At 37.8% G+C, this 13279-nt stretch overlaps 2 protein-coding genes across 5 annotated transcripts in view; one reads left to right on the top strand and one right to left on the bottom strand.

The window, feature by feature from the left end:
* FAM110B (family with sequence similarity 110 member B) overlaps positions 1-13279 on the bottom strand; it is a 433945-nt gene that overhangs the window by 175542 nt on the left and 245124 nt on the right. The window lies entirely within an intron of this gene.
* On the top strand, positions 2641-5649 carry LOC128661656 (zinc finger protein 862-like). The gene is made up of 6 exons (XM_053715887.1): positions 2641-2861; positions 2981-3040; positions 3143-3680; positions 4039-4268; positions 4341-4573; positions 4802-5649. Exons 1-6 carry the CDS (start codon positions 2641-2643, stop codon positions 5407-5409), a joined length of 1890 nt encoding a protein of 629 aa, XP_053571862.1. The 3' UTR covers positions 5410-5649.

Raw genomic sequence — 13279 nt, 5'->3', positions numbered from 1 at the left:
AACTCTAATCAAGAAGTGGAAAATGAGGCGTTCTGCTTGATAACATACTGCATTCATCTTGCCATCAATTCTGACCAAATTTCCTGTGCCTTTGTAGCTCACACATCCCCAAAACAACAGTGATCCACCTCAGTGTTTCACAGTAGGAATGGTGTACCTTTCATCATAGGCCTTGTTGACTACTCTCCAAATGTAGCGTTTATGGTTGTGGCCAAAAAGCTCAATTTTGGTCTCATCACTCCAAATGACTTTGTGCCAGAAGGTTTGAGGCTTGTCTCTGTGCTGTTTGGCGTATTGCAAGTGGGATACTTTGTGGCATTTGCGTAGTAATGGCTTTCTTCTGGCGACTCGGCCATGCAGCCCATCTTTCTTCAAGTGCCTCCTTGTGCACCTTGAAACAGCCACACCACATGTCCTGTATTTCACCTGAAGTTATTTGTGGGTTTGTCTTTGCATCCCAAACTATTTTCCTGGCAGAAATTTTTTTGGCTGAAATTTTAGTTGGTCTACCTGACCGTGGTTTGGTTTCAACAGAACCCCTCATTTTCCACTTCTTTATTAGAGTTTGAACACTGCTGATTTGCATTCTCAATTCATTGGATATCTTTTTATATCCCTTTCCTGTTTTATACAGTTCAACTACCTTTTCCCGCAGATCCTTTGACAATTCTTTTGCTTTCCCCATGACTCAGAATCCAGAATTGTCAGTGCAGCACTGGATGAAAGATGCAAGGGTCTGTCAGGAGTCCAGAAACTCATTGACCTTTTTAACACAAACTAATTACAAGAAAACAGATCACAGGTGAGGATGGTTACCTTTAATAGCCATTCAAACCCCTTTGTGTCAACTTCTGTGCATGTTATCAGGCCAAAATCACCAGGGTATGTAAACTTTGATCAGGGACATTTTGGTAGTTTTCGTTGTCATTATGATTTAAAAAGAGTAAACACAGTTGACTGATAATAAATGGCTTAAGCCAAACACTAACCATGAGTGAAAGAAAAGTTTTCGTGTTATCATTCATATTCTCTGAAAAATGGCCAAGAAATCATAAATTCTGCCAGGTATGCATGTAAACTTATGAGCACAACTATATATATATATATATATATATATATATATATATATATATATATATATATATATATACACACAATATATATATATATATATATATATATATATATATATGAGTTCAGTTCAAATTTTGCACAGTCTTTTTATATACACACTTTCTGGGGAACAGGATCCTACTGAGCATGTGCACAAGCTAACAGGGTATACGTATACTATTTTGTGATTGGCTGATGTCTTATACATGCCATTCAAAAAGGAACTTCTCAGCACTGTTGGTAAGGTTAATTCACAACAAGTATACTCATATTCAAGAAGCTGATAAATTGCAGTAGTTGCACTGTGTCCCAAAAATCATGTGGGTTTGTTAGGAAAGTTAGAATGTGCGTTTATGACGCTAAAGTCTTACCGGTAGGCAGGGTGGATAAAAATCAATGATTGTTTTTAAAAAAACAGATTTTTTTTTAATTTATATCCGATTTTTTTTTTTTAAATCCGATTTTTTTATTTAAATCAGATTTTTTGGATTTAAATCGGATTTGGGACAAGCACTGTTTCCAGCTCATTTTTTGGCAAATATTGTCCAGTATCAGGGTCAAAACTTAAGTGCTGAGGAAGAGGAGTTAGCTATGACATGCAGCGCATATGAATAGACCGGTCCGGTCGCCAATGGCGAGTAAAAATTCCTGCGGGCAAGTAAAATTTACAGTTTACCAGCCCGGCTGGCGATCTCACCATTGGCAGCTTTGCACTATTTTTTGGGGGGCAAAATGTGTTCTTTTTTATTCATACTGCAGCCGCACTATTTCCCGCACTATTTTTGCAGCGCCTTAACACTACTACTAGCAATACTAGCGCAGCGCATTAATTCCATCTATCTTGCGCAGCGCATTTATTTCCATCTAGCTTGCTTGTCCGTTGTTAGTGATGTCACATCAGGGCGTACAGTGTTTTTAGGGAGCATACGCACTTTTATTTGGGAGTATTGATACAAGCTTGTGTTCCGGATGATACATTGATGTCACAGCAAAGCTCCTCGTTAACGGCAGACACTTTATGTTTTGTGGGGCACCTTGTTAGCGATGTTGCAGCTGATGCACGATTTTGTATGGACTACAATAGCAGCGGAAATAATGAAAGAAAGTGCTGCTCAGGTTTGCATTACTGTATATTTTACTGACATACCGACCATGCTTCTGGAAGTTACCTTAGCAATGTCACAGCATACGCACTATTTTTTTGGGAGCAGAATACCGGTAGCAGACACTGCAGCTCAGGTACTGATAAATCCTGTTCCATTTCAAAGTGATGGCTATATGATGTGGCGCTATCTTAATAATGTCAGTGAACCATCAAAGAAGAAGAAGGTAGATGATGCAGAAAAGAGAGAAAGGGCCAGACAATATGAAAAGAGAGAGAGACAATTCAAAGACAGCTGGATGATTAATGATAAGGGGGAAAAGAGAGAGTGGCTTGTGTACAACAGCTCAAAACAGATTATGCTATGTAGTGTATGCCAGGCATTTTCAAACAAACGGAATGCATTTGTGGAAGGTACCAGCACAATGAAACTTGAAGGTATTCGATCACATGAGCTTTCATCAGGTCATCTGTGGAGTGTCCAGTGTGAGTCAAACCGAAAATTAAAGCAGACTGAAACACCTGCTGGACAGGCAATCGCTACCATGACAAAGGCACAGACAGAGAAACTAAAACTACTGTTTCGCAACGCTCATCTCCTTGCCATTAAATCGAGGCCTTTCTCTGACTTTCCAGATTTGTGCAAGTAAGTAAAGTGTATGTTTTTATTTGTTTGACTTTTCCCTATAACTGTGTGCTTGGTTTATATTACTTTTTTATATCCCAAATGCTAATTTTTATCTCTTGACTATTTTGTTTCTACAGACTTGACAAAATGAAGGGTCTGGATGTGGGAGATACCTATCTTAATGCCATATCAGCACGGTCATTTGTACACTTTATTGCACAGGAAGAAAGAAAACATACAAAAAGAAAATATGCAGCTGCCAAGTTTGTTGCAGTCTTGTGTGATGGTTCATTTGATAGTGCAGTGGTGGAGGAAGAAATTATTTATGCTAGATTTGCAATAGAAGGCAAGGTACACACAAGATTTGTGGCTTTGCAGTCAGTTGAAAAGGCTGATGCTGAAACCATTTCTCAGGCAGTAAATGCAGCAGTTACACAACACCTTGACCAGTCGTGGAAGGAGAAACTAGTTGCAATAGGCACTGATGGAGCAGCAGTGATGCTGGGAAAAAATGGAGGAGTTGTGCAGAAGCTAAAAGGACAGAGAAAGCATGTTGTTGCAATTCACTGCATGAGTCACCGCTTGGAGCTCAGTGTCAGAGACACAGCAGCCAATAATGAGAGTCATCAGAAGTTAAAGGATCTACTTCTAGGGTTATATTTATTTTATCACAAGTCAGCACTCAACCGTGCAAATCTTAAGAACAGCTATGCTTCTTTGAAAATGAGGCCACTATTGCCTACACGAGCAGATGGGACACGATGGGTAGGCCACTTCTGGCGTGCACTTGACCATTTCCTCAAAGGTTACAAAGCAATTATACAACATCTTGATCAGGTATGTAGACCTCTGCCCCTTCCCTCTGCTATCTCTATCTCTCCAGCCTTCCCTTGCTTTCTCCCCATGTCTCTCAAGCCCCCTTTTCTCTCCCTCCATTTCACCCTCCCCACTCCTGTTCCTCACTATCTGTCCCTTTCCCCCTACCTCTTATTCCTTTTATCTCTCCTGTGCTGCTGTCATTCACTCTCTCTGCCTTTCTCTAGCTCTCCCTCCCTCTCTCTGTCTCTCAAAATTGAGAAACCAAATCCCAGAGAGAGAGAGAGAGAGAGAGAGAGAGAGAGAGAGAGAGAGAGAGAAAGAAAGAATAAAAAATGAGCAATGGGGAATTATGTATTGTATACTACTTTATTTCTAGGTCCAATCTCCTGATGCAAAAGGTGTGAGAGGAGAACAGCAAGCAAAGGCTAGATGCTTTTACAGAGCTGCTACAAGTCTGTCAATGGTCCAGTATGCTTGTTTCATGTATGATGTGCTTTTACAGCTATGCAACTTGTCCAACACTCTTCAGAACCGAAATGCAAGTGTTGCAGATGTCCACAACAGTTTGGAAGTGACAAAAAAAATACTGATCGCTCTGAAAGAGAGGTATGTACTTTTTTGTTTTGTTGTTGTTTTGTTCTATAAGAGGTTTTGTTCTTATGTTCATATATGTTCCAGGCCTGTACCTGGGTCACTTCTTCATTCTATTCAGTATGATGAAGAAGGCACAGCAAGGTTTGAAGGAGTTGAGTTGAAAGGAAAGAATGATGCCTTCAAGAGTTCAAAAAAGAAGTTTCTGGAAGCAATACAGTCCAGCTTTGAAGATTGCTTTGAAGACATTGAAGAAGGAGTTCTTCAGGCAACATCGGTGACATCCTTCAAAACATGGCCTGACAAAGAAAACTCAGAAGGTATTTCTACATTTAAAATGTAATTAGAGATGTTCTCTAATCATGTAAAATATTATTAGGACATATTAAACAAAAATATATGAATTACAATTTACATATGTTTTGTTTAATATGAAATATACATTTATTTTGTTTAATATGTCCTAATTAGTATAGTTTATTTTAGTAGAGCAAAAAAAATATGCATCAAACATGTTTGCAAGGAATTTCTTGTTTTCTTTCTTCCAGACTTTGGCAATGAAGACATTGTAACTCTGACCAGTCAGTTTCAACCAGTACTAGAGGCACAGGGTGTTAGTTGTAGGGAAATAGTGAATGAATGGACAGTTCTTAAGACTAGTTTGTATAACAAGAATGACTGGGAGAAGAAGCTGAAAACGGTCACCTGGCCTGAACTCAACAGAGAATTCGGAGATAAATGTGGCCATCTTCTGAGTTTGATGGACTTGATCCTAACCTTGCCAGTCAGCACATCAGAATGTGAAAGAGGCTTTTCCAAAATGAAGATGATCAAAAGTGACTGGCGCTCCTCCCTCATAACTTCAACATTGTCAGATTTAATGATTGTAAACCTTCATTCTGCACCAGTAGATCAATTTGATCCAAGTGATGCAGTAAGGCATTGGGCAACAGCAGGACCAAGAAAGAGAAATGTCACATACAAAAGGTCTACAAATGAAACATCAAATTTAGTAATTGCTGAGGTTGCAGAGGTTCCAATCCCTTTTGATCATCTTGAAAATGATGAGGAGCAAGCAGAAGAGTTTGAGGTGTCAAGACTTAATGAGGTTTATGATTGTGAGTTGAACTTCCCAGAGCACTCTGACTCAGATTGACATCTGTTAACAGTTTCAACAATGTTTCATGTGCAGCATAGATCAGTTACTTTCTGTATTGACTTCAATACAATGGCTGAGGCTCAGTTACTAATTTTATTTTCAAATTTGCTTAAAATATATCAATACTAGTTCACTAAAAGTCTAATTTCGCACTATTCCATAGTTCAATGACTGTATAATTGGACCAATGTCAGGAATGTATACAAAAATAAAGAATACAGGTTTGTGAGATTATAACAACAAGGTGTCTTTTGTCCTTTTTAATGTATAATGTACACATATGCAGAATGCGCACGGGCGAGTAAATTTTCCTGCGGGCTGGTAATTTTTGGCAGTTACTCGCCCGATGGGCGAGTTCAGTTTTTGGGTAATCATAGGCCCTGGACATGGGTATCCAGCAATCATCCATCTGTAATGCCAACTATAATAAACTTCAAAGCTAAGGGGGAACCATTCAAGAAATATGTTTGCTGAAGATATTTTAAAGAAAGTCACACCAGTGAACTGGTGGAAGTCACTTAAGCACTTGGATTTAGAGACTGTTCAAGTAATGATTTCACTTTTAACAGCAGTAGCTTCTTCTGCAGGCATTGAAAAAATATTCTCTTCCTTTGGAGTCATTCATTCTAAATTGAGAAAACGTTTGGGACCCAATAAAGCAGGAAAGCTTGTTTTTCTTTTCCAGATTATGAACAAAGAAGAAGCTGAAGATGACGAGTGAGCTACAGAGGACAGTATTTAAGTTTTTCATGTGTAGGCTGGGCCGACAGTCTAAGTTTCTTAAAATATATATATTTTGTTTAGCCAAATTAGTTAACAAACATGGATGTTTGTTTAAGCAAATAACATATGCTGTAATGTTATTGTTTCAGTTGAATAAATCTATTTAAATTGTTATTATTAAGGTAATGATTATTTTTCTCCTTCCTAAGTACAACGAAAAAGTTGTCCAAATATGAATATTATTGATTAACCTATTAAACTGGGGATAAAAAAAAATTACATGAAAAGTTGTTATTCTAAAAATCTTCATCTACTTGCATATTAAAGTTATAACAGCAAGAATTAGTCTTTATGTAGAAAACTATGATTTAAATCAAGCCTTACTGACTAGTGATTTAAATCGTGAATTAAATCAGTTTGATTTAAATCACATCCACCCTGTCGGTAGGTAGAGAGACTTATCTCTTTCAGTGTCCAGGTTGCTCTGGTGGGTCCTAAGAAGTTTCTTCAGCGTATCAGCTTCTGCTGTCCAGGGATCCCTGTGCACTCTTGTGCTATGGATAATACCTTCGTCTGTAAACCGCTCGTCTCCCTCTTTCAACCTGTGGCAAACTCTGATGACATCATCTGATCCAATGAGCGTCTCTCTCCCAAAACACTCACAGTGTAGCAATTTCTCCAGCAGCTTCCCAATGTCTGATATGGACTGTAGCGTCTGTGCTAACTTATCCCCAAATTCAAATGTATCAAATGTAGCACAAAATCAGGAGCACCAGATAGTCCGTTTTTAAAAATAAAACATAACTTTTATTTGAGAAAATACAGCTTGGTTTAAAACGTTACGAATGTTAACCAACATTTTCAATAAGTAGCATATGCAATGCCCATTGTGCTAACGCGTTTTGGCATTAGTCGTAGCTTAATGAAACTAGATGCAAACACAGCCTTTAAAAGACCTACTATTCATTGATAGGTTAATTAAAATTTAAACTCTTCTTATTGATTGGCTTTGATTGGCTTTGAAATGTCTCTATTCCCTTGTCTCTTCACCTAATAATCGAGTGTGCTATATGTCAATTAACTCCTTCCTATCAGGACAACTATGGGGTATTATTTTAAGCCTTTTAATGCATTATATCTTCTTGTGATTATATATATTAGGTTGTACCTTAAATGTCTGGATTAGTGCATACCAGGCTTGCTTTACTTTATATATATATATATATATATATATATATATATATATATATATGAATTTGCCCTAAGACTATAGTACCAGATACTATTTATTATAGCTTGCATATTGCAGAAAGTAATATCTTTCCCAACCTTTTACAGCCCTTTCATCTGATTGATAATGAAAATATCATATATATCAAATTTATACCAAATTTTATTTACTATTGGCTGTAGTTATTCGTGATCGTTTACACTTTGCTAGTACTTGTAAGAATCGTCTGTTCTCATTATATATAATTTTACTCTGTGTTTTTCACAACCATCCTTATTAATTTGCTAAATAGTTTCCATGTATGTATTTGTTTATATTTATTGAAGTCATATATTGTCTATGTTTACTCATAAATTAAAACTTCATTATAATGAAACTCGACAAAACAAGATCTGCAAAACGGGCATAAGTACATAGACAAAATAACCCATTGGTGCTGTGGGTTGCTATTTAAGAACAATAATTGTACTGTTAATTTGTGCCTTAAGAACTTAAACTCGTAGATATTATTTAGGACAACACAAAAATACAGTTTAACACAGCCAAAATAGAAGCGTCTAATGCAGAGATAAATACTTAACCAAATTTGTTCATGGAACTAAGTGAACACCTTAAGGGCTAAATTCACAATACAATGTAATCAATTATTGGTGCTAAAAGTTGTGCTTAAAATTGTGGAACACTTAGTTCCATGAACAAAATAAGTTCTTAAGGCACAAATTAACAGTACAATTAACAGTACAATTATAATGAAGTTCATGTCATACGCATGAGCTGCACATAATTTTAAACATGGTAGTTTATTGGTGTTAAGAGTAACTAAAGTGTGTGCTTATGCTTAAATATAAGGCAGGGCTTGATAAATACGATTTGAAAATCTCAAGAGCAAGTAGAAAATACAAGAGAGAGAGTGAGAGGGTGTGGCAGTGTGAGAGAGAGTGTAAAAGAGTGCGAGAGAGTGTGAGTGAGTGTGAGAGTGTGCGAGAGTGAGAGTGTGAAAGTGAGAGAGAGAGTGTGAGAGAGAGAGAGTGAGAGTATGAGAGAGTGTGAGAATGTGACAGAGAGAGTGTAAAAAAGAGTGTAAGAGAGTGAGAGTGTGTGAGAGAGAGAGAGAGTAAGAGCGTGAGAGAGAGAGAGAGAGAGAGTAAGAGCGTGAGAGAGAGAGAGTAAGAGCGTGAGAGAGAGAGAGTACGAGCGTGAGAGAGTACGAGCATGAGAGAGAGAGTAAGAGCGTGAGAGAGAGTAAGAGCGTGAGAGAGAGTAAGAGCGTGAGAGAGAGTAAGAGCGTGAGAGAGAGTAAGAGCGTAAGAGAGAGTAAGAGCGTAAGATAGAGTAAGAGCGTGAGAGAGAGTAAGAGCGTGAGAGAGAGTAAGAGCGTGAGAGAGAGTAAGTGCGTGAGAGAGAGTAAGAGCGTGAGAGAGAGAGAGTACGAGCGTGAGAGAGTACGAGCATGAGAGAGAGAGTAAGAGCGTGAGAGAGAGTAAGAGCGTGAGAGAGAGTAAGAGCGTGAGAGAGAGTAAGAGCGTAAGAGAGAGTAAGAGCGTAAGATAGAGTAAGAGCGTGAGAGAGAGTAAGAGCGTGAGAGAGAGTAAGAGCGTGAGAGAGAGTAAGTGCGTGAGAGAGAGTAAGAGCGTGAGAGAGTGAGAGACCAGCACTCACTGTCCCAACTTTATTACTAATATATATATATATATATATATATATATATATATATATATATATATGAGCGGCACAATTAATCGCATATGCAATGTAACGTTTTTTTGGGTCCAAAATCGCGATTATCATTTTTGCCCATATCACCAGCCCTAATATATATAATATATATATATATATATATATATATATACACACACACACACACAGTGGATATAAAAAGTCTACACACCCCTGTAAAATGGCAGGTTTTTGTGATGTAAAAAAATGAGACAAAGATAAATCATTTCAGAACTTTTTCCACCTTTAATGTGACCTATAAACTATGCAACTCAATTGAAAAACAAACTGAAATCTTTTAGGTGAAGGGAAGTAAAAAATAAAAAATAAAATAATATGGTTGCATAAGTGTGCACACCCTTAAACTAATACTTTGTTGAAGCAACTTTTTATTTTATTACAGCACTCAGTCTTTTTGGGTATGAGTCTATCAGCATGGCACACCTTGACTTGGCAAGATTTGCCCACTCTTCTTTGCAAAAACACTACAAATCTGTCAGATTGCGAGGGCATCTCCTGTGCACAGCCCTCTACAGATCACCCCACAGATTTTCGATTGAATTCAGGTTTGGGCTCTGGCTGGGCCATTCCAAAACTTTAATCTTCTTCTTGTGAAGCCATTCCTTTGTTGATTTGGATGTATGCTTTGGGTCGTTGTCATGCTGAAAGATGAAGTTCCTCTTCATGTTCAGCTTTCTAGCAGAAGCCTGAAGGTTTTTTGCGAATATTGACTGGTATTTGGAACTGTTCATAATTCCATCACCATGTTTCACTGTGGGTATGGTGTTCTTTTGGTGATATGCAGTGTTGTTTTTGCACCAAACACATCTTTTGGAATTATTGCCAAAAAGTTCAGCCTTGGTTTCATCAGACCATAACACCTTTTCTCACATGCTTTTGGGAGACTTCAGATGTGTTTTTGCTAAATTTAGCTGGGCTTGGGTGTTTTTCTTCGTAAGAAAAGGCTTCCGTCTTGCCGTCTACCCCAAAGCCCAAACATATGAAGAATACAGGAGATTGTTGTCACAGGTACCACACAGCCAGTACTTGCCAGATATTCCTGCAGCTCCTTTAATGTTGCTGTAGGCCTCTTGGTAGCCTCCCAGACCAGTTTTCTTCTCGTCTTTTCATCAATTTTGGAGGGATGTCCAGTTCTTGGTAATATCACTGTTGTGCCATATGTTCTCCACTTGATGATGACTGTCTTCACTGTGTTCCATGGTATATCTAATGCCTTGGAAATTCTTTTGTACCCTTCTCCTGACTGATACCTTTTAACAATGAGATCCCTCTGATGCTTTGGAAGCTCTCTGCAGGCCATGGCTTTTGTGTAGGACGCGACTAAGAAAATGTCAGGAAAGACCTACTAGAGCAGCTTAACTTTATTCAGGGTTAATCAGAGGCACTTTAAATTATGGCAAGTGTGTGATGACTCTTATTTAAAGGGACAGTCAAGTATAAATTAAACTTTCATTATTCAGATAGGACTTTTAATTTTAATCGACTTTCCAATTTACTTTTATCATCAAATTTGCTTTTTTCTCTTGGTATTCTTAGTTTAAACTAAACATAGGTAGGCTCATATGCTAATTTCTAAGCCTTTGAGGGCTGCCTCTTATCACAGGCTTTTTAAATCTCTTTTCAACACAAAGAGACAGAAAGTACACGTGGGCCATATAGATAACACTGTGTTCAGGCACAGAAAGTTATTTAAGATTTAGCACAAAACAATGCTAAATGTAAGACAATAGATAATAAACAGTCACAGTCATGTGATCAGGGGGCTGGAAGAAGGTTCCTAGATACAAGGTAATCACAAAGGTAAAAAGTATATTAATATAACTGTGTTTGTTATGCAAAACTGGGGAATGGGTAATAAAGGGATTATCTATCTTTTAAAACAATAACAATTCTATGGTTGACTGTCCCTTTAACATGGTTTTGAATGTGATTGCTTAATTCTGAACACAGCTACATCTCCAGTTATTGTGCAACCACATTAAAGATTTCAGTTTGTTATTCAATTGAGTTGTACAGTTTATAGGTCACATTAAAGGTGAAAAAAGTTCTGAAATTATTTATCTTTGTCTAATTTTTTACATCACAGAAACCTGACATTATAACAGGGGTGTGTAGACTTATATATATATATATCCTCCATTATAGTCCCCTTACTCCTGTGTCTTCCCTTTCTGGTTTTCCACCTTGCATTATTAATATAATAGCCCATACTGATATACAAACATAAAATGGACTTCAATAATAGCATTATCCTTAAATGTTTTAAACACTTAGCTTGAAATACTCACTGCTCTGTTAAGAGTTATTTTAGTCCTTACACTGATCTTTACATTCCAGTAAAAACACTGATCCCAAGACACAATAGTTATGTGATTTCCAGACATTCAATCTAGATTTTATTATGCAATCTACATATAAAGCTGCTTCATTATATGTATACACAACACAGAATAAGTTATTGACAAAGTATCAGCTTCCCAAGGTGGAAAATATATTTACCTCTCACTGCTTAAAGGGACAGTCTAGTCAAAATTAAACTTTCATGATTTAGATAGGGCATGCAATTTTAAACCACTCTCCAATTTACTTTAATCATCCAATTTGCTTTGATCTCTTTGTTGAAAGCTAAACCTCGGTAGGCTCATATGCTAATTTTGAAGTGCTTGAAGGCCGCCTCTTATCTGAGTGCATTTTATAGTGTCTCACCAATAGAGGGTGTTAGTTCATGTTTGATAACATTGTGGTCACTCCCGTGGAGTTATTTATGAGAGGGCACTGATTAGCAAAAATGAAAGTCTGTCAAAAGAACTGAAATAAGGGGTAAATCTGTAGAGGCTTAGATACAAGGTAATCACAGAGGTAAAAAGTATATTAATGTGACTCGTGTGGGTTATGCAAAACTGGGGAATGGGTAATAAAGAGATTATCTAACTTTTTAAACAATAACAATTCTGGAGTAGACTGTCCCTTTAAGATGAGCTATGCAGCACCATAAAACATATAATATTAAATTATGCTCAAAGATCACCACAAAAAAAGTATACATTGAATAAAGATGGTAATTACTAAGTTGCAGAATTATTTGTGGTAATGTCAGTGATGGTGTATAGGGCTATTTAAAAAGAATTATTCATCTAAAACAGGCATTTTTTTTAAAGGGACATAATACTCATATGCTAAATCACTTGAAACCGATGCAGTGCTGAGGTCATGAACTCTTACTGTGATCTCATGAGATTTGACTTAACTATCATGAGATTTCATAGTAAGCTTCCTTTACCTGATTGGTGAAATAATATGAGAGTTCACGAGGCTCATCCTTTCAGCTGTCCCAGGACAGACACACTAAAATGCTGCTTAGAAATCCTTTACAATGGGAGGTGGCTATTGAGGAACTTTTGAGGTAAAAACAGAATTTATGTTTACCTGATAAATTTCTTTCTCCAACGGTGTGTCCGGTCCACGGCGTCATCCTTACTTGTGGGATATTCTCTTCCCCAACAGGAAATGGCAAAGAGCCCAGCAAAGCTGGTCACATGATCCCTCCTAGGCTCCGCCTACCCCAGTCATTCGACCGACGTTAAGGAGGAATATTTGCATAGGAGAAACCATATGGTACCGTGGTGACTGTAGTTAAAGAAAATAAAATATCAGACCTGATTAAAAAAACCAGGGCGGGCCGTGGACCGGACACACCGTTGGAGAAAGAAATTTATCAGGTAAACATAAATTCTGTTTTCTCCAACATAGGTGTGTCCGGTCCACGGCGTCATCCTTACTTGTGGGAACCAATACCAAAGCTTTAGGACACGGATGAAGGGAGGGAGCAAATCAGGTCACCTAAATGGAAGGCACCACGGCTTGCAAAACCTTTCTCCCAAAAATAGCCTCAGAAGAAGCAAAAGTATCAAACTTGTAAAATTTGGTAAAAGTGTGCAGTGAAGACCAAGTCGCTGCCCTACATATCTGATCAACAGAAGCCTCGTTCTTGAAGGCCCATGTGGAAGCCACAGCCCTAGTGGAATGAGCTGTGATTCTTTCGGGAGGCTGCCGTCCGGCAGTCTCGTAAGCCAATCTGATGATGCTTTTAATCCAAAAAGAGAGAGAGGTAGAAGTTGCCTTTTGACCTCTCCTTTTACCTGAATAAACAACAAACAAGGAAGATGTTTGTCTAAA

Source organism: Bombina bombina, chromosome 5 (assembly GCF_027579735.1).
Source record: "Bombina bombina isolate aBomBom1 chromosome 5, aBomBom1.pri, whole genome shotgun sequence".
NCBI classification, from domain to species: domain Eukaryota; kingdom Metazoa; phylum Chordata; class Amphibia; order Anura; family Bombinatoridae; genus Bombina; species Bombina bombina.
Note: the sequence above shows the minus strand (reverse complement) of the source record. Positions and strands in the feature narration are given on the sequence as shown.